The sequence below is a fragment of the Suncus etruscus genome, chromosome 20 (genome assembly GCF_024139225.1).
Source record: "Suncus etruscus isolate mSunEtr1 chromosome 20, mSunEtr1.pri.cur, whole genome shotgun sequence".
In the NCBI taxonomy this organism is placed as follows: Eukaryota; Metazoa; Chordata; class Mammalia; order Eulipotyphla; family Soricidae; genus Suncus; species Suncus etruscus.
Window position 1 is genome coordinate 29,967,747 of NC_064867.1, and position 22,364 is coordinate 29,990,110.

The 22,364-nt window shown below is 49.1% G+C and overlaps 1 protein-coding gene across 1 annotated transcript in view; it reads left to right on the forward strand.

Annotated features, from left to right (window-relative positions):
• RAB43 (RAB43, member RAS oncogene family) overlaps window positions 1-4,477 on the forward strand; it is a 33,600-nt gene extending 29,123 nt beyond the window's left edge. Inside the window, exons 3-4 of the mRNA XM_049766095.1 lie at window positions 1,149-1,332; window positions 3,388-4,477. Coding sequence (XP_049622052.1) covers window positions 1,149-1,332; window positions 3,388-3,638 — 435 coding nt within the window. The 3' untranslated portion in view covers window positions 3,639-4,477. The remainder of the gene's footprint in view (window positions 1-1,148; window positions 1,333-3,387) is intronic.
• Window positions 4,478-22,364: the final 17,887 nt, after the last annotated feature.

The window sequence follows — 22,364 nt, forward strand, 5'->3', positions numbered from 1 at the left end:
GGGATGCTGGGAATCGAACCTAGGTCTGTCCCAGGTTGGCTGCATGCAAGGCAAACACCCTACTGCTGTGCTATGCTACTCCAGCCCCATCATTAAGAATTTCTGTGGCCGGAGAGATAGCATGGAGGTAAGGCATTTGCCTTTCATGCAGAAGGTCATCAGCTCGAATCCGGCTTCCCATATGGTTCCCTGTGCCTGCCAGGAGCAATTTCTGAGCATGGAGCCAGGAGTTTCCCCTGAGCACTGCCGGGTGTGACCCAAAAACCACACACACACACACACACACACACACACACACACACACACCGGGTGTGACCCAAGAACCACACACACACACACACACACACACCGGGTGTGACCCAAAAACCACACACACACACACACACACACACCGGGTGTGACCCAAAAACCACACACACACACATACACACACACACACACACACACACACACACACACCGGGTGTGACCCAAAAACCACACACACACATACACAGAATTTCTTGGATTTTCTCCTCTGGATTATTCTTCACCCTGAAACTCTCATTATTCCAATATCGAACCCCAAGATCAGTTTTTATTATTTTTTATATTTCCCCCATAAATAATGATAAATAGCACATAAAATGTGTTATGCATTTTTAATTTTCAAGGTTTTCTTTCTGCCTACTTCCCCAGTTTAAAACAACAGTGATCCCATATTGTTTTATGGCTTTCCTTTTATCTCTGCAAGTAGCAAAGATTGGGAGTGTCTGGCCTTGAGTAAGGCAAGAGCCCTACCTGCTATACTCTCACTCTGGCCCTGGTCTCTACCTTCCATGTTATGTTTGTACCTCTGGGGTGTGGAGAGGAGAACCTGGCTGTGGGGAACATACTAGAGACTATCTTTCCCTTGATATTTGTGGGCAAAGAAGAAGGTGCCCACTCACTCTTTGCATTCACCTTTCTTCCTACCAGTTGGGCTCTGATGGTTTCCTTGGGGCTCAGCAGACATCTCTGTCCAGCCCCTACTTCCTGCTGTGTGCAGGACCTAGAAGTGAGGAGGAGGGTAGGGAGCGGGGACCTATTCCATGGTAGCAGTGCTTTGGCATGGTTCTGCAAGTGTGTCCTCCTGGGCTCACAGATGGGGGGGGCCCCCTGTTCCTTCAGCTGCAGATCTGGGACACGGCTGGCCAGGAGCGCTTCCGTACCATCACTCAGAGTTACTACCGCAGTGCCAACGGAGCCATCCTCGCTTACGACATCACCAAGAGGAGCTCCTTCCTGTCAGTGCCCCACTGGATTGAGGATGTGAGGAAGTATGCGGGTTCCAACATTGTACAGCTGCTGATTGGTGAGTACGGGGCCTGTGTCTCTGTCTCAGTCCTTGAAACAAAGGCCAGTGCTAGTGCAGAGAGGGGTTGAACTTGGCCAGACTGGAGCCAGAGCTCAGGCCACGATCTGGGCACATTCTATTTCTGCAAATCATGGAGAAGTTACATTCAACCCTGGAATTAGAAGAAGGAAAAGAAAATCCCGTTTGTTTTGTGTTTGGGCCACATTCAGCAACACTCATGGGTGGCTCCTGACTCTGCACTAAGGAATTACTCCTGGCAGCTCAGGGAGACCTTATGGGATGCCAAGATCAAACCCAGGTCTGCCACATGCAAGGCCAAATGCCTTCGACACTGTACTATCTCTCTGGCCCCAGAAGTTGGAGTTTTACGTGCACATAGTCTTAGAGTGTTGCACATTAGACACTTCTTTATACATGTCCTGACACTTGACTCTCCAACCAACTTCTCCTCATCGATGAAGGATGAGCTGAGAATGAGAAAAGTGAAGTAATTTCTCCCTGGCCACACACAGCCTGTGAGCACAGAAGTGTGGAATTTGAGTTCATTTCTGATGATGCTAGTTCAGTGGCTTGTTTTTATACCACCCAGCAGCACTTCTGAATAATAGTCATTTCTTTTTTAAATATATTTTTTGGAGGGCCACATGTGGAGAAGCTCAGGAGTGACTCCCATCTTTGTGTTCAGGGAAGTATGTGGTGCTGAGAAACCAATCCAGGCCTCCTGCATGAGAAGCCTCCACTCAGCTTGTTGAGATCTCTCCTGGCCCTGCAAAGAGTGCATTTGCCCATTTTCCCTGTCCATTAACTTCCCAGACCCAAATCCAGAATGCCGTGGCGCCTGGGTTCCTTGCCCCATCAGTCAGTCTGGTTCTTGTTTGAGATGGGGCTTGCTCCAGCCAGAATTGAGCCGGGCATGCTTGGTTCCACTCCACCTGCATAGCCAGAGCACCCTGGCAGAAGCAGGGCTTCCCTCCTTAGCCTAACCAATTCCCTTTTGTCCAGGACATGTACAAAACCAGAGCATTTTATACACACACACACAAATAGAACAGTGTCCTATGCTCAGACCCTGCCCATCACCCTGCTGCACAGACCCAATTCTCTCTCTCCCGCCTCCCATCCTCCCTTGGTTGCTGTCGAGATAAATCCCAATACTAAAATAAAAAAACAACCCCAGTCCTTAAGTTTATGTCCATATCAGGCCATTTTCATGTCACCATCTCCTCCAACATTGTCTAGTAGCCTGGTTTACTTCAGTTTTATAGTTGTCTATAAATTCACATGTGCCTGTTTTTTTCTTCAGTATGTTAGAATCAGAATCTACATCTGGTTCCATTCATTCATTTTGGGTTGTTGCATCACTTATCTCTTTATTTCTGGGCTTGGACCATATTTGGTGATGCTCAGGGCTTCTGGCTCTGCTCGGGGATCATTCCTGGTGGGATTTGAGGGACCATATTGGATGCCAGGGATCAAACCTGGATCGATCTCATGCAAGGCAAATGCCCTACCCACTGTCCTATTGCTCCAGCCCCATGAGGTCAAATGATGACCAAAGTCACAATTTCACAGAGAATTAAAAATAAAGAATAGTCAAAAGGAAATTGATAGAAAAATTAATAAGCATAATAAATTTTAAATGTTTGTTTTGTTTTGGGGAGTTTGGACCATACCCAGTGATGTTCAGGGGTTACTCCTGGCTTTGTGCTCAGGAATTAATGCTTGTTGGTAATTGGGGGGCCCATATGGAATGCTAGGGATTGAACCCAGATTGGACATGTGCAAGGCAACCTACCCTCTATACTATTGCTCTGGCTCCTACATTTTATTTGTGTGTGTGTGTCTGTCTGTCTGTGTCTGTGTGTTGAGATTAAATCCAAGGCCTCATGCATGGAGGATAAGAGCTCTCTGAGCTACATCCCAACCTCTCATAAAAACTTTGTCCCATGATTGTCTCATGTCATTGCTCATGGGAGCTGACAGGCAGGATATGTGGGAGTGGGCTGCCGAGTTCCTGAATGCCTTCCTCAAGTTCTCCCCCGTTTCCTGCAGGGAACAAGTCAGACCTGGGTGAGTTCCGGGAGGTGCCACTGGCCGAGGCACAGAGCCTGGCAGAGCATTACGACATCCTATGTGCAATTGAGACGTCAGCCAAGGACTCAAGCAACGTGGAGGAGGCCTTTGTGCGCATAGCCACAGAGCTGGTGATGCGGCACGGTGGGCCTCTGCTCAGTGAGAAGACCACTGACCACATCCAGCTGGACAGCAAGGATGTCAGCGAGAGCTGGGGCTGTGGGTGCTGAGGGGCGTGGGGCCAGCAGGCAGGACCTTCCTCCCCACTCTCTGCCCCCGGCCTGCCAAGCCCAACTCCACAGGCTCTGGCACTTCTGGGCTTCTGGATAAAGTCTTGAATGAGCCTTTCAAAACCTAGTACTTGATGGGCAGCTTTCCTCCAAGGAAGATGCAGGATGCTGCTGGCCCAGGGTAGGGTGTGGGGCCTGTCCTCCCCACTAGTGGCTGTACCCCCTCCCCAATTTCTTCACATTCCAGAACTGGCCCCAGCATGCCCCTGTAGAGGGCAACAGGAGAGGGGCCCAGAACCCACACCCCACTCTGCAGGGCCCAGTTCAACCATTTCACGTGTTTCTGTTGCCACAGCAGCAACAGCAGCAGTTGTTTGCTTTCCAGGGATGTGGCTACTGCCTTCGGCTCTTCCAGAACTTTCCGGGGCCAAAGTGAGCTAGCTGTCCACCTGACTTGGGTAAAGAGCACGGCCCAAGGAAGCTCTGGCTCCTCCTGAAAGAGAAACCTTCCTTTCTTCACTGCCAGTTCTGAGCTCAGGCATCTTGGGGCCGGCTCCCTGCCTTAGCAAGACCTCTCAAGTTTTCTGGTTTTCCGTGTAGCTTCTCATTTCCCTCAGCCCAAGTGTGGTGTCAGGGCCCGCCGCCAAGCAGGGACGGTCTGCTGGGCAGGGGCCCACAGTTTGGCCACTCAGTTTGCACACTTAGGTTGCAAAACCAGCTTGTTCTGAGAGCCAGCGCTGGCTTTCAGAACCTGGGCATGGGGAATGAGAGAGTGGAGAGAGTGTAGGGTGGACCTTGAAGGGAGAAGGAAAAGCTCTTGTCCTGGAGGTCCAGGTTTGAGTGACATCATTTGCAGTAATCCTTTCTTCCAGGTGGGACATCTGAGCACTCTGCTCCCAGACTAGCTTAGAGCTCCCGAGCAAAAAAAGGAGAAATTGTGGTAGGCTCCTCCTCTCCAGACCCCCCACATTGGAGACCTCACTTTTCTGGATGCTGGCAGGATGAGTCCCTTGCCAGAAGTCGTGGACTCTGGCCCTTCGTTGTGTGGAGTCCCTAAGGAGACTCAAGTCAGGCACCAGGCCATACCTGGTGAGGGGCCCTAGCACAGTAGCTTCATGTCCAACCGAAACTTCCTCTCAATCAGAGCACTGTGGTGTGAGTAGACCCCCTTCTCCCATGCAGGACTGTGAGGGACAAGGAGCCAGACTTGTTGTTTCCATAGCAGGTGTGGGGGGCCTTCTTTCGAGGTGGGCTTGAATCTGGACCCAGGGCCTGTGGGTCCCAGTGGGGTGGGAGCTGAAAGCCTGGGGCTACCATTCCCTCCTCAGTAGCCTGCCACCTCTGCCCTGCCCTCAAGGCTCTGTTCTCGGAAGTCCCCTAAAGAGGGCTTCCAGTCAGTCCTGTAGCCCACAGCCTTTCCGGGGCTATTCAGGTCAAGCTGACCTGTTGCTGAGACCCAGGTAAGAACAGCTCATGCAGGGGCTTGCTCTTTATTGGGACATGAGCCCACACGGCCAGGATTTGCTGCTGGCCCTGCTGGCCAACCACAGGGAGTTGCCTCTTTTTGCTTCCTGCCCCCCACGATGGGAAAACTGTGCCTTAGAGCTGAGGTGGCCCTCGGCTGCTCCCTGGGCAGAGGGACAGGGGCCCCTCACCCGCCTTCATGGGGACAGTGGCTTTCTGGTGACAAGCTCATTTGCCCTCCTGGACTTTGAGACACACCCTCCCTGGTCCTCTGCCCACAAGTAGAAATCTGAAACCCATCCAGGGGGCAGGAGAAACGGCCCAGCCTGAGAGCAGAGGTTGCCCTGGCACATCCAGCCACCATGGATACAACATCATAGTCCTGGGGTGTGGGCACGCACCAGCCTGTGCCAGCCTCCATGCCAGGGCAACCTCCTTGGGCTCTGCTGGGAAACCGGGTCACCTTGGACCCCCCCCCCCCAGCCTGTCTCACTGGGGGCCCCATGCAATGGCCTCCTCCCCTCCCCTGGGCTTCCTGCTGAGTTTGACCCTGTGGCCCCCAGTGTTCTCCTGCCCTGTCCCCCCCATAGTGCCTATGGTGGATCTGAGAAAGCCATCCTGGGCCTGTCCCTAAGTCTGACACTTTGCAGTGACTTGGGTCAGTGGATGGCTATCTATATCCCTCTTTCATTCCGACTTATCATGGCTCCCCAGCTGTTCCCCCTTTTCTCCAAGGACCCTTTGTCCTCCAGGGGCAACCTCTGTGGCTCCCATCTACCGACTACCCTTTTATCCACATCACTTAGTCGCTCAGTGACTCAGACTGCCTCCCGGCCTCTTACAGGAAGGACTTACCAGCCCTGTTTACCACTGCCCCCCTACTGCCCCCACACCCCCATGGGTCTCCAAAGCTTAGACACACAAGCTGGATGCAGGGCTCTGCTGGGACCTATAGGGCTACAGCCAGGAGCATCCCCACCACCTGTGAACCTTAGCTCGAGCCAGATGGGGACTGGGTCTGGGGAAAAGAGCTAAGCTGGGAGGCAGGAAGAGCAGCCAGTTCCCTTCCCACAAGTCCCGCCTCTCCCAACAGACAGGCCTGGGGGCCGGAGAATGGTTGAGCTTCCTCTTTTGTTTTCATGAGTTGCCCAAGAGCAGGCATGGGGCACAGTGCCCGGAAGGGTTCATCGCCCCACCCTGGCAGCTGTGGTATGAGCTTTACTGAGGCGAACCAGAGGAAGATGGTGAGAGTTGGAATGTGCCATGGAGCCCAACTTCTGCGAAGCAGGGGAAACTTCACCCCCAGGACACATGGAGCAGGAGGGAGCTCCTAATTCATATTGAATTCAGTTATTCTCTTCCTCAGGAGGACTGTGGGGAGACAGGGCTCAGGAATTCTGGGGTCCCTGTTGGCCTGAACTGTTGGGGGGGGTGTTGGGGAGTCAGCCCCAGGATGCCATTTGCATATGGGAATTTTTCACGTTACCTATTTATGAATATATGAATCTTTATATCAAGTCTATTTTTTAAAACAAGGTAAAGTTGCCTTTACGGAAAATGGAGCAGAGCAAAGCGTGATACATTCTAAATCATTAAAGAGATTTCTGTAACAAGCTGATGGTCCCAGACTGGTTCTCATCCTGGAGCCCAGAGTGGCTCACAGGGCCACATCCTACTCCCGCTGCCCGCTGCCCTTCTCATGCCAACTCAGGCCTCTGCCCCCGATCGGTCACGATTAAGGGACGGGAAGTTCCTGTGTGACCTTGGGCAAGATTTAGGACCCGGGGACCCTCAGTTGGTTAGCACTGGGAAGGAGGTGGAAATGGATTGCCTGGCCCATTTCATAGGTTCCCCCCGTCCCCCAGTGCCCTGTGAACTCCCGGGTACGGACCTGTTCTACAGATGGACCTCAGGCTCAGACCCAGTGCAATGAAGCTGTTTCTCTTACAGGATCTGGAAACTGAGGCTTGCTCGACTGGGACCCCTATAAATCTAGCCCATCTCGAACCCTTGGGTTCTTCTGGTCACTCCCAAGAAAGGGATACCTGTAGTAGTAGTTGGGCTCTGCAGGTCCAAACATGCCCCATGTAAAGTCCAGGTCTGGGTACATACTGAGGGGAATCAGGAGAGAATGTGTGCCCACCGTCTGCTCCCTGCGTGGCTCCAGACAATCTGGGGACAGTGAGCCACAGTCCCCCGGCCTCCTGAATCAAGGTCTGCATTTCCAGAATATCCCCAAGGTCTGGCGTGTATGTTTCAATGCAAGGGGTCTTGGGCCAGAGATATCACAGGGTGTTTACCTTGCACGTGGCTGGCCTGAGACAAACCTGGGTTTGATCCCGGCATCCCATGTGATCCTCCGAGCCTGCCAGGAGAGATTCCTAAGCGCAGAGCTGGAAGTAACCCATGAGGGCAGCCAGGTGGGGCCCCAAAATAAAAAAATCAGGGTCTGGTCATACAGCCTGTGCCCCACCCACAACCCCCTGACCAAGAGGCCCCACGAAGCCCCAGTAGCAGTGTTGACTCAAGAGTGCTGCTGCATTGTTCACTGCCTTGGTGCATGACCCGACCTGAAATTGGTATCATGGCCCCAGACTCTGGGGCTACTGGCCTTGACTCTCTCTCAGCCTGACCAGGATTGTCCTCCCTTAGGGAGGAGCTTTTCTGTCTGTGGCCCACACTAGGATGTGCTGAGGGGCTACTCAAGGCTTGGTGCTGGGGTTCACTTCCAGCCATGCTCCAGGGACCATGAGGTGCCATGATGGAAGCGGGGTCAGCTGTGTGTAAGGTTAGCACCTGACCTGCTGTATAGTCTCTTCCCGGCCTTAATTTTGGTGTTCTCCCTCTTTATCTGGGACCTCCCAAGGAGCACTCAGAAATCAGAGAAGAGGGGTCACCACTCCCAGGGAAACAGGCCATGAGGGATTCTTCTATGGGTCCTAGTGCATGAGAGATGGGAGCTCCTAAGTCTTTAGGCATCTTAAAAGTTTTTGTTTTGTTTTTTTTGGAGGGGCACAGCAGTGGTGCTCTGGGGCTGTTCCTGTCGTTTCCCAGGAGCGACCCCTGGTGGTGCTCAAGGGAACATAGGTGCCAGCGTTTGAACCAGGGTCAGGACTGCCACAACTTCATGCAAATGTCTTTTTGTACTTTTTGTTTTGTTTGTTTGGTTCTGGGTCATACCCGGCAGCACTCAGGGGTTACTCCTGGCTCTATACTCAGAAATTGCTCTTGGCAGGCTCAGGGGGACCATATGGGATGCTGGGATTTGAACCACCGTCCTTCTGCATGCAAGGCAAACACCCTACCTCCATGCTATCTCTCCAGCCCCTTTTTGTACTTTTTTTTAAATCTATGAAGTTTGTCTTTTACTTTTTTTTTTTTTTGTAGACATGGGGCTCAAAGCCAGGGCTTGACATATGAAAGACCTATGTTAGGCAGGGGGCCAGTTAATTGTAGCCAGTGATGTCATGGTCTACTCTTGGCTCTGTGATCAGGTGACCATATACAGTGCTGGGCATTGAAACAGGGTTTGGCTACATGCAAGACAAATACCTTAACATCATACAATCTCTTGAGTCCCAAATATGCGTCTGTCCTTTCCTTCCTTTAAGTTTTGGGCCACATCTGGCTATGCTCAGGACTCCTGGCTCTTGTGTTCAGGGTTCACTCTTGGGGGTGGCTCAGGGAACATTATGGGGTGCTGGGGATCAAACCTGGACCAGTTGTGTGCAGAGCAAGTACCTTCCCTGCTGTACTACCTCACCAGCCTAGACGTTTCCATTATTCTCTTTGATGCTTAAAAGACCTGCCAGTGAGCCTTCCCAGACCCCTGAGTCCTTTGTCAGGGCCCACTGGTCTCTCAACTACTTCCTCCCCCCCCCCCCAACTCCTGGCTCTGCTTAGGAATTACTCCTGGCAGGGTTCGGGAGACCCTATGCATTGCTAGGGGATTCAAATATGTTCTTCCTGGCACATTTTGTCTATTTTCAGTCCCAGATCTGAAATCCTCCACTATTCCAGGAAAGCCTCAGGGGTTCTGTTGTTTTCAGAACAACTTTTCCCTTTTTCTCCTATTCTTGGCCTGGCATTCTTTTCTCCTCTTGGTTTTCCATGCCAGAGGCTTCTCTCAGGCATGGTGGTCCCTGACTGCACCCCAAGAATCCCCAGATGGAAACTGCTTGAGTGTCTTGAGTAGGCATGGTTCTGTTACTGGGTGGGCTTCCCCCTAGACAGAGACTGGGGATAGGGAGGGCTACCCAAATACCTGTAGCTAGAGGTCTTTTCTCCAGTTCTGATTGGTCAGTCTAGGGGTGTCTCTCCTAGGGTGGCTGGGGATGGTGGCAGGACCTGGGTTTGGGTCTGGAGGGCTGAGCAGGGAAGCTCTAGCCTTGGTCCAGACCTCATCCTTGCCTTCCACCCCCCACTGTGCCACATCTGAGCTTTCTCAAGGACAGGCTTGGAAAGGGCACAAGGGCCTTGGGTTGCAGAGGCTGGGCTAGGCTGGCAGCTAAGGGCTCAGAGCCAGACTTTTCAGCCAGTGCTTGGTTTCCACCCCCTTCTCCCCGGATCTCATCTCCCCACCAGACTCATGCCCTATGATTTTATATCCCCAAGATCTCACGCCTCTCCCCTGCTCTCACCCTCCCTTTTAATCTCATGCCCCCAGTGTTAAGTTCCTGGGGCACCTTATCCTTGGTAGATGTAGCATAGAGCTTCTATTTGAAAGGTAAGAGATGTCATCCTTGAGAATTTGTCTTTTTTCTTTCTAGTTTTTGGGCCACACCTGGTGATGCTCAGGGGTTACTCCTGGCTATGCACTCAGAAATCACTCCGGGTTCAGGGACCATATGGAACACTGGGGATCGAATCGAGGTCCATCCTGGGTCAGCTGTGTGCAAGGCAAACGCGCCACTGCTGTGGTATCGCTCAGGCCCCTGACTTACCCTTTTTGTAACGAGTTGTAGCCAAAACAGTGATTCCAGTGGGTTAGGGCAAGGAGGGACGACCTTGGTGTATGGGGGTATCCCACGTGGCAGAATCTCAGGGAAAGTGCATGTCCATCACCAACCAGCATTGGGGCTGTTGACAGGGACACGCCTGCATTCCTCAAGTCCTGTCACACACAGTCCTATCAGGGGGCAATAGAGAGAGCACAGTGGATGCAGGGCCCTTGCCTTACATGGGTGATGGTGCTCAAATCCCAGCACTGATTAGGCTTTTCCATGTACAGTCACAAGTAATTTTGAACAGCCCCACCCACCCCCCCAAATCCTATTAGGGACTTTGGTTTGGTTTGGTTTTTGGGCCACACTTGGTGATGCTCAGATTATTTCTGGTTTTGTACTCAGTGGTTACTTCAGGTCAGATCAGGGTATATGTGATGTGTGATATGAGATATGTGATACCAGGGAACGAGCCCAGGTCAGCCACGTGCAAAGCGAGTACCCTACTTTCTACATTATCTGTATTATCTCTCTGGCCCCCATCAGGATTTTGACCTGGATATGATTGAATTTGAGATGAACTGGGGAACTAAATTATGCTGTTCAGAGACAATCCTTTCATCTATTGAGACTGTCCTCAAGGGACCAAAGCAGTGGCACAAGCAGTAAGATGTTTGCTTGCCTTGCATGTGGCTAACCTAGGATGGACTGTGGTTCTATTCCTCAGTGTCCCATATGATCCCCCAAGCCAGAGCGATTTCTGAGCCCATAGCCAGGAGTAACCCTGAGTGTCACCGGTTTGGCCCAAAAAGCAAAAAAATAAATAAAAAGACTGTCCTCAGGTGTGACAGTTATAATCTCTCAACTGTTGAGTGAAAAGCATCATATACCTGCAATAACTTATTGCTCGCCATATATATATGTATATATATATACCCAAAACCATATATATATATATATATATATATATATATATATATATATATATATATATATATATATATATATATATATGGTTTTGGGGTCATACCCAGCAGTGCTCAGGCATTACTCCTGGATCTATGCTCAGAAATAACTCCAGCAGACTTGGGGGAACCACATGGGATGCCGGGATTCGAACCGATGACCTTCTGCATGAAAGGCAAACGCCTTACTTCCATGCTATCTCTCCGGCCCCTCTCCTTATATTTTAATAAACCCCACATTTAGTATCCCACTGAAGAGCTGCCTCACAGCTCTTGTCATTTTGGGGGGGGGGTCACACCTGGCAGTGCTCAGGGGTTACTCCTGGCTCTACGCCCAGAAATCACTGCTGCCAGGCTTGGGGGAACCATATAGGATGCCGGGATTCAAACCACCATCCTTCTGCATGCAAGGCAAACACACTGCCTCCATGATATCTCTGGCCTCAGTTCTTGCCACAAACACACACAAAACTACATATATACACAACATATCCACATCCTCTTTTTGTTTTGCTTTGCCACCACACTTAGCAGTGCTCAGGGGTTACTCCTGGTTCTGAGATCAGGAATCTCTCCTAGTGAAGCAATGAAGACTATATAGGATGCCAGGGATCGAACCTGTGTTGGCCATGTGGAAGGCAAGTGTTTTTACCTATTGTGCTATCACTCCAGCCCCCACCATTAATCATGAAAACTTTCTGAATCCCAAGTGAGCACCAGTTCTGCAGGTTACCATTAGGGTCCATGGCAAGTGATCTTCCAGAATCCAAAACATCCCATGAAGTAGGCCAACACTTCTGGCTGTGATTTCACCAGGAGCCTGCTGCGGTCAAGGTACCCAATCCAGTAGATGGGGTACCCTTCCCAGGCTGTTTTCTCTTTCAATGATTTCTTGGTAGGCCTGCTTCATTATTATTTTTCCTTCGAATTGGAGTCAAAGACATAAAATAACAGAACAAAATTTTAGAGGAGGATGGTGGACTGAATACAGGATATTGTCAGCAGAGCTCTGGGCAGATGAGAGGCAGGCAAGATGATCCTGGGGTTATCTGGGCTGGAGGAGAAAGGGGGACGGCACCCCTTTGGCTTGCTGGCCAGAACTTACAGATCTGCTTACTTGGCTAGAATGTGCTCACGTAGCCATAGCTAACGCAGGGCACCTGGGCAATGAAATCTGAGTTGTAGACACTCGTGTCTGGCCAAAATGCGATTTCCAGGAGGAAATGGAGAACAAGACAAGCTAGTCATTCCTGAATGGCTGCAGAAGTGATTAATTAGTAACTGGGCTGAGTCCCCCTCACCCCACCAGCTCTGCCATTTTTGGGTCCAAGTTCCCTCTGCTCGGCTTGAATTTTCTTCACTAAGATATGTAGACAAAATCGGGGCTGGAGTTGATAGTATAGTGGGTAGGCTATGTGCAAGGACAATGCCATAACCCCTGTGTTACCTCTCTGTCCCCTGGAGACAATTCTTATTTCTTTTTCTTTTTTATTTTTTTTTTTGTGGGGGGGCCACCAGTGTTCATCAGAGTTCAGTGTTCCTAGCTCTGAGGTCAGGATTCACTCCTAATGGGCTTGAGGGACCATATGGTAGGCTGGGGAACAAACCAGGGTCAGCAGCATGTAAAGCAGGTACCCTACCTGTTGTGTTATCACTCCAGTCCCTGCAGAGAATTCTTTTTGTTTTATTTATTTATTTATTTATTTATTTATTTATTTTTGGTTTTTGAGCCACACCCGGTGACGCTCAGTGGTTACTCCTGGCTATGCACGTGCTCAGAAATCGCTCCTGACTTGAGGGACCATATGGGACGTTGGGGGATCGAACCTCGGTCCGTCCTAGGTCAGCATGTGCAAGGCAAAAGCCCTATTGCTTGTGCCACCACTGTGGTCCCTTTGAAGACAAACTTTAATTGATCTCAGGAATCCTGCCTGCCAGTGTTTGGGGGACCATATGGAGATTGAACCTGGGTTGGCTGCATACAAGGCAAATGCTTTACCTTATCAGCCCCTATATATGATGTCTGATGTTGGAAATGAGTCAGTGGTAGAATAGATGCTTCATATATGTGAGACTTTGGGATCAGCACCTATCACCTTAAAAAATTAAAAGATGGGCCCGGAGAGATAGCACAGCTATCTCCTTGCAAGGAGCCGATCCAGGACCAAAGGTGGTTGCTTCGAATCCCGGTGTCCCATATGGTCCCCTGTGCCTGCCAGGAGCTATTTCTGAGCAGACAGCCAGGAGTAACCCCTGAGCACTGCCGGGTGTGGCCCAAAAACCAAAAAAAAAAAAAAAATTAAAAGATGGGCAAGAAAGATAGCTCAATTGGGTGGGTGCATGCAAAAACAAGCTTTGCATGTTGGAGACCTGACACTGCATGGAGCAACCCCTGAGCACAGAACTAGGAGAAGACCTAAGCAACACTGGGATGTGGCTCAGAAACAGAAGACCACTGAAACACCCAAAATCAGTCTATAGAATAACTGGGATTTACTAAAGGAAAGTTTCCCTGATGATGAATACTGCTAAGGAGATGACAGAACAAAGCCTTTTCTTTTTTTGTCCAGCAGGGCATGGAGGCTCCCTCCTGCTTGGTGCTCAGTGCTCCCAGGACCTGGGAGCTTTTATATCTGCATAAGCCATTTCCTTAAAATAAAGATCTCTTTACCTCTACCCCCACTGAAAATATCTATTTCTGTGTTTCTGGGGGGAAAACTTGGATTGAGCCTTAGCTCAGAGTCCAGCCTTGGTCATGGTTCATTAAAAGCACATTCAGACACTGGGAAAATCTTTTGCCCTCCAAAATTATTTGTAAGTGGTTTTCCTTTCACCTTTATTTAGTCTTAATGGCATTTTAGGGCCAACTTGAGTTTTTTAAAGGTTGGAAAGGAGAACAGAGAGGGAAGCAGGAACATTCTTGCTTTTGAAAATGGATCTGACCTTTGCCTTTCTTTTTCTTTCTTTTTCTTTCTTTCTTTCTTTCTTTCTTTCTTTCTTTCTTTCTTTCTTTCTTTCTTTCTTTCTTTCTTTCTTTCTTTCTTTCTTTCTTTCTTTCTTTCTTTCTTTCTTTCTTTCTTTCTCTTTCTTTCTTTCTTTCTTTCTTTCTTTCTTTCTTTCTTTCTTTCTTTCTTTCTTTCTTTCTTTCTTTCTTTCTTTCTTTCTTTCTTTCTTTCTTTCTTTCTTTCTTTTCTTTTCTTTTCTTTTCTTTTCTTTTCTTTTTCTGGATTTTGGGTCACACCCGGCAGTGCTCAGGGGTTATTTCTGGCTCCAGGCTCAGAAATTGCTCCTGGCAGGCACGGGGGATCATATGGGACGCCTTGATTCGAACTGATGACCTCCTGCATGAAAGGCAAATGCCTTACCTCCATGCTATTTCTCTGGCCCTGACCTTTGCTTTTCTAAGTTAACTTTTGGGATTCCATCCTAAAAAAAAATTGCCCAGATGTGGGAAAAATTCTCTGCAGAGATTATTGTGTTCATACTGCCATTTATTTGAGGAACAGACAGAACTTGGAAATAACCTAAAAGAGCCAGAAAAGGGGAGAAATTGTCTTTGTGAAGGGTTTCATTGGAACAGTATTTTTGAAAAACTGCTAGTAAGTGAAAGGAAAGCTGACTAGCCGGTCACATCTCAAATGGTCAATTAGGCTAAAATATCCACTAATAACAGATGATCACAATTTTGCACAAAATTCCTACTCTCTAAAATAACTAAGCGATAGCTGGGGAAAAACAGTGCCAAGGGCTGGAGCTCACATTTTACATGAAGGAGCACTGAGTTTGATCCCTGGCATCATCTGGTCCCCATAGTGTCAGAAGAAGTGGTCAGGGTCAGAAATAGTACAGTGGGTTAAGGCACTTGCCTTGTCCATGACTGATCTGGGTTTGATTCCCAACATCCCATATGGTCCCCCAACCACCACCTAGAGTGATTCCTGTGTGCAGATCCAGGTGTGACCCGGAGCATCAATGAGTGTGGCAAAATCAAAGAAGTTCTGAGCACTTCCAGGTGTGGCCTCTTCCAAATTAAAAAAAAGTGGCCAAGGGGCCGGAGAGATAGCACAACAGTAGGGCGTTTGCCATGTAAGCTCAATCCAGGATGGATGGTAGTTCGAATCCCAACATCCCATATGGTCTCCCAAGCCTGCTAGGAGCAATTTCTGAGCTCAGAGCCAGGAGTAACCACTGAGCAGCACTGGGTGTGACCCAAAGCCCAAAAAATAAAATAAAAAAAGTGGCCATGATACATATGAAATATGAAAATATGTTTTCAATCGCTTTAATAAGTGAAAACTATGTTAAATATGGGCCGGAGAGTTAACATGGAGTAAGGCATTTGCCTCGCATGCAGAAGGACGGTGGTTCAAATCCAGGCATCCCATATGGTCCCCCGAGCCCACCAGGAGCGATTTCTGATGAGCACAGAGCCTAAGCACCAAAACAAAAACAAAAACAAAAAACAAAAAAACCCATGCCCTCTCAGAAAAATAGAAAGTTAAAGAAACAGTTAAAATTATGTTCCCAACTTAAAACAAATTTTCTGAAAAGGATAAGGAAAAGATTACTATGATAACTCACTCAGAATGTTGGGTTTTCCTTTTCTTTTTTTTTGGGGGGGGGCAGGGGCACAGCTGGTGATGCTCAGGGGTTACTCCTGGTTCTCAGCTCAGAAATCTCTTCCTGAGGGCCAGAGAGATAGCACAGCAGTAGAGCATTTGCCTTGCATGCAACCGACCCAGATGGACCTGGGTTTAATCTCCAGCATCCCATGTGCTCCTCTGAGCCTGCCAGGAGCAATTTCTGAGTGCAGAGCCAGGAGTAACCCCTGAGCATTGCCTGGTGTGACCCCAAAATTTTTTTTGGGTGAGGGTTTAGTGCCACACCCAGCTGTGCTCTTGCTTACTCCTGGCAAACTGAAGGGACCATGTGAGGTGCTGGGATCAGACCTGGGTTAGCTGTGTGAAAGACAAGCACTCTGCCTGCTATCCCATAGTTCCAATCTCTGGATGACCGATTTCTGCCTTCTGTGTCTTCTTGTCATCCCGAATTAGAGGGGTGGGGGAGAAAGAAGCAGATTGAGCACATGCTCTGCATAAAAGAGGACTGGGTTTGGTGTTTAAATAGAGTCCTTCTTCCCTTTCCTTTCCTTATGCTGCTATAGTTTCAGTAACTATAGTTGCTCTGTATGTCTTGTCCTCTAGTGTGGAACTCATAGGAGGTAAAGTGGGTGTATTGCACATCTATCTGGTTGCGGTGTTGGCATCCACTCCCCTGGTGCATGCTGAAAGTTGCATGCATTTCACATACTCCTGGAGGTCACACATTCTCTTATGATGCTGCCAGATTTAGGGAACATTCTTGGCTTGTGTGGGTGGCACTGTGCATCGAACTCACTGTCATGTTTGCAAAGCAGACACCTTCAGCTACTGAACCATCCTCATGGGGGCGTCCCTTCAAGTGTTTTTTTGTGTGTTGTGAAATATGAATTGCTTGGAGTCGGAGAGATAGCACTAGGGCTTGCAGCCAACCTGGACCCAACCCCCCCCCCCAAAAAAAAGAAGTAGAATTTCTTGAATCTCCTGTGACTACATAATTCAGTGGGCTTTTTTTTTTTGTTTGTTTTTTAGTTTAGTTTTGTTTTGGGGTCTCACCTGATGGTGCTCAGGAAATACTCCTGGCTCTGTGCTCAGAAATTGCTCCTGGCTGGCTTGGGGGACCATATGGTATGCTGGGATTCGAACCATCAACCAAACTGGTCGACTGCATGCAAAAAAAGCAAGCGCCCTACTGCTGTGCTATCTCTCAGGCCCCAAAATTCAGCATTATTAAATACATTTACAGTATCAGGCAGTGGTGGCTCATAGTCACCTAACACCCTGCACCCAGGAAATACTTGGCCTCTGCTTGTCTCCCACCAGCCTCTGTCTGGTCACTTCTTTTTTTGTTTGTTTGTTTTTGGGCCACACCCGGTAACGCTCAAGGGTTACTCCTGGCTATATGCTCAGAAGTTGCTCCTGGCTTGGGGGACCATATGGGACACCGGGAGATCGAACTGCGGTCCGTCAAGGCTAGCGCAGGCAAGGCAGGCACCTTACCTCTAGCGCCACTGCCTGGCTCCTGTCTGGTCACTTCTATTCAACTCTGCCTCTGTGAATTCCACTCTGTCAGGCTGTAGGAATATATATATATATATATACATACATACATATATATACATATATATATATATATATTTTTTTTTTTTTTGGTTTTTGGGTCACACACGGCAGTGCTCAGGGGTTACTCCTGGCTTCACGCTCAGAAATCGCTCCTGGCAGGCTCAGGGGACTATATGGGATGCCATTATTTGAACCAATGACCTTCTGCATGAAAGGCAGATGCCTTACCTCCATGCTATCTCTCCAGCCCCTATTTTTTTCTTTCTTGGCTTTTTGGGACACAACTGACTTTGTTTTCTGCTCTCAGGAGTCACTCCTGTTGGGGCTCAGGGGACCAAACTGGATGCTGGGGATCGAATCTGGGGCAGCTGTGTGCAAGTAAGCACCCTCCCTGCTGCACTACTCCAGTCCCTGTGGGAAATGTTTAAGGCATCCAAGAAGAGCCAGGAGTGTCCTGAAATGGTATCATAGCTCTCAGCTACGAAAAGCCTGCGATGGGATCAGTGACCCTGTGAACTCGGGGCTCAGGGAGGAGGGGTGGATGTGTGCTGCCACAGGACACGGCCCATCTGAAACATAAACACGGCTGCCCTGGTTATCATAATTTTGTTTTTCTCTGTCCCTCACCCAGAAATCTGTGAGAGACTTCCGCTAGAGGCAGTTTTATGAGGATTTTTGTCCTCTACTGGGAAATTCTACAAAGGGCTATTTCCAGAATTCCAAGTCTGCACACCCCATGGGCAGAGACAGTCAGTCATTGGGACTAACACTCTGATCCTTTTATAGCTCCCCAATCATTGTGTATGGGGGCATAAAATAAGCTGCTGGCTGCCTTTTAATGGTGTCCTATCTGATGGAGGTACACACTACTTCAGTCTCTGGGGGATACCCGAGAGGGGTGTGTCTGAATCCCCAAGAGATTCCAATCTGCAACCCATTTGGCATCTTTTTTTTTTTTTTTTTTTGGTTTTTCGGGCCACACCCAGTAACGCTCAGGGGTTACTCCTGGCTATGCGCTCAGAAGTCGCTCCTGGCTTGGGGGACCATATGGGACACCGGGGGATCGAACCGCGGTCCGTCCAAGGCTAAAGCAGCCAAGGCAGACACCTTACCTCTAGCGCCACCACCCGGCCCCCCATTTGGCATCTTAATTTGTGTCATTCATTTATTTTGGGGGTCACTCCTTGATATACTCGAGGATCAAACCATAGCCCCCACATCTGATTCAATCATTTGAACCCACCAAACTTTGTGAGGAACTGTACCTAGCTGTGATCAGGGGTCACTCCTGGCTCTGTACTAAGGGGTCACTCCTGGCAAGTTTGGGGGACTCTCAGGGTTGCTGGGGATTTAGCCCAGGCCAACTGTGCAAGGCTAGTGCCTTACCTGCTGTCCTATCTCTCCTGCCTCCCTCATTTTACTTTTTCCATACCAGGTGATGTTCAGAGCTTACTCCTGGCTCTGTGCTCAGGGGTCACTCCTGGTGGGCTTGGTGGACCATATGGGGTGTTGGGGACCATATCTGGGTTGGCCACATACGAAAAAAGTGTCATACTTGGTGTACTATTATTCTGACTCTATTCCTAATTTTTTGTTTTGAGGCCACACCCACCATTGCCCAGGGTTACTCCTCCTTTTTTTTCTTTTTGGGCCATACTGGTGACGCTCAGGGGTTACTCCTGGCTATGCGCTCAGGAGTTGCTCCTGGCTTGGGGGACCATATGGGACACTGGGGGATCGAACCATGGTCTGTTGTAGGTTAGCGTGAGCAAGGCAAATGCCCTACTGCCTGTACCACTGCTCTGGCCCCAGGATTACTCCTGACTCTACATTCAGGAATTACTCTTGTGGTATTGGGGGACCATATGAGGTGACAGAAATTAAACCTGAGTTGGCTGTGTGCAAGGCAAGCACGTTCAGTGTACTCTTTGGTTCTACCCAATTTGTTTTAAAGGTTATTTATATTTTTAGAACCAATTCCCCCAAGTTGGGGAAAGAGGAGCAAGGTAAGAAGGAGAGGGACAGACATTTGGAGAGAAGCTTATTTAGTTCTCAAGACAAATGTCATGGGAATCCTAAACATGCCCAGTTCCTGGAGCCTTCCCTTGAAACTTCCCATAGCTGAGATAACAGACTTGCCAAATCACCAGCTCTGGGAGGGCTTCTGACCAGAGTGCTTGGGTCCAGATGCCAGCACTGGGATCCGAGAGATAGCGCCCAAGTCTGGAGTACACGCCTAACCCACAAAGGAGCATGGGTTCAAGCTTCAGCCCCAGAAGTACCACTCTGAGACTCCTCCTCCACAATCCAATGTGGTTGTGCTGCTCCCCTTCTGATTTTTGGGAAATGAATTGAGGGAAGGTGACAACAATGGCGGCCTGGCTTTCTACCTTAATAAGGGAGGTACTTGGAACAGTGTCTGACACTTGCGTGTCTGAAATATAGCGAGGACACTGGCGAGCACAGAGAATGTCACCAGTGAACTCCCTGCAGGAGCCTGCAGCCACCACAGTCCTAGCTCAGACGAGGACACCAGGGGCACATCAGTTCCTGTTATTTTTTGTTTTGTTTTTTGTTTGTGGCCCACACCCGGTGGCACTCGGGTAACTCGTGGCTCTGCGCTCAGAAATTGCTCTTGGCATTGGGCCAGAGCGGTGGTGCAAGCAGTAAAGCATCTGCCTTGCACGCTCTAAGCCTAGAATGGACTGTGGATCCCCCGGCGTCCCATATGGTTCCCCAAGCCAGAAGCGATTTCTGAGCGCATAGCCAGGAGTAACCCCTGAGTGTCACTGGCAGAACTTACTTCTGGCAGGTTTGGGTAACCATATGGAATGCCCGGAACTGAACCCAGGTCCATCCCTGGTTGGCTGCTTGTAAAGCAAATGTCCTGCCACTGTGCTGTTGCTCCAGCCCCAGTCATACCCTTTTTTTCAAGTTCCTGATTTTTTAAATGAATTCAAGTCCCAAAAGCTGTGTGCAAACATGCAGCATTCCTGACATGCACTTGCATTTAGAAGCTTTGCTGACAAACCGGATGGAAGAATGTTTCTCCCAGAGCCCGCATTGGGGAAGGCACCATCATCGCAAAACTCCAGACCGCAAGACTTTTTATCTTGTGAGCCTCCAGGGAAATACAAGTGTGAATCTATTTTTCACAGTTACTAAAATAGAAGAAAACTTGAAGATATTATTAGTGACAGCACAGCGGCCCCGAGGCTATTCTAGCTTTCAAGGTTAGAAACACTGGGTGCATGGATAGCACCCCCAACCCCCAGAATTTTTTCCAAGGATAGGTGGTTTTTTTTTGGGGGTGGTGGTCCACACCCTATGATGCTCAGGGGTTATTCCTGGCTATGCGCTCAGAAATCGCTACTGACTTGGGAGACCATATGGGACACCGGGGGATCAGTCTTAGGATAGAGTGTGCAAAGCACTGCTCTGGCCCCAGGATAGGTGTTTTTTAGGAGAGTGGGCTGCAAGCTAATCCAAGCCTCACTAGAGGGACAGGTCACCTGGTTGCTTGGAGAAGGAGTAGCAAAGGGCAGAGGCCTGCAGTGCCAGTGGCTCAAATGACAGAAGTACATGATTTACATATACGAACCTCCAGGTTTGATTCCTAGCACTGCCAGAATCAACCCTGTAGTACCATAATGGTTGTAACTACTCTTTTTTTTTTTTGGTTTTTGGGTCAAACCCGGTGGTACTCAGGGGTCACTCCTGGCTCTGCTCTCAGAAATCTCTCCTGACAGGCACAGGGAACCCTATGGGATGCTGGAATTCGAACCACTGTGCATCCTGGATTGGCTGTGTGCAAGGCAAATGCCTTGCTGCTGTGCTATCTCTCTGGCCCACCTAATAGGGTTTTAATCTGAGAGAAGGAGAATGAAAAAGGCTAATAAATGTCTTGTTTAATGAATGCGACTTTGAACTGTGCACCAGTTGAGTCTTTGGAAATGTAGGAATTCCTGAACCCCCTTTAGAAAACAGAGATAGCCACACAGATGCGTTGCAGTAGCATATATAAAGAAGACTGAAGCAATCATTTCTCTGTCAAAAAAGGACAAAAAAAATGCAAGGTACAATAAAACAAAAACTTGTGCATGAGTTAAAAAGAGGGAGTGGGATAAGAGACAACAAAGAGAGACAGATCTAGAAATAGTACAGCCATGAGGAAAAGTCTCTCTCTCTCTCTCTCTCTCTCTCTCTCTCTCTCTCTCTCTCTCTCTCTCTCTCTCACCCCCCATGGGTGTTTACGATATCTTTCCCATAAAAAAACTGCCGTAAGACAAAAATAGTTCTACAGGGTATACACATATTTGTAAGTGTGTAGGAAAGAGTCTAGAAAATTCAACATCAAACGGTCAGCAATGGGCACCTCTGCAGAAGCCAATGGCTGCCAGAATTGGGAGAGGGGGGATACCATTTTGAAACTAAGAAAAGAATCAAGATGAGTTATCCTCTCTGAGTTAAACCCACTTTCTCAGAGTACTACCTCCAAATCCAAAAAACAAACTAAAGTGCAAGTAATCTCAAATTAGCAACAGCAGAGCCCTTTAGAAAACTGACAATCGGGTGGAAAGATAGTACAGTGGGTAGGGCACTTCCCTTGCATGCCACTGACCTGGGTTCCCATCCTGGTATCAAATCAATCCCCAGAGCCCACCAGGACTGATCCCTGAGTTCACAGGAGTAACCTCCGAGCACCATCAGGTGTGCCCTCCCTCAAAAGAAAGTTGACAATCAGAGGGTCTGGGAAGTGTCAGTTGAGCCAAACTCGATTTCTAGAAGATTCTCCAAAACACCAGCCCCCTAGTCCCCAATTCCCTGTGCTACTCTAGAGTTCTGTCTCCCACCTTCCTCTCTGCTGTCAGGACTCACACTTGGGACCCAGGCTCTTTGCTGAGATGGAGAACATTTGTCGAGCGACAGAGCAGCTCTCACCATTGCGGGCTGTGGGTTCTCAGGGATGGGTTCCACGTGGCTCCCAGGTGTTGCACTGGCATTAGAAGCTCTGTGTGTGTGTGTGTGTGTGTGTGTGTGTGTGAGAGAGAGAGAGAGAGAGAGAGAGAGAGAGAGAGAGAGAGAGAGAGAGAGAGAGAGAGAGAGAGAGAGAGAGAAACATGCAGTTTTGGAGTCCCGCTGTGGCCCGAGACTCAGAGTGGTGAGTGCCTTCTTTTCCTCAGAAAGGGGTCT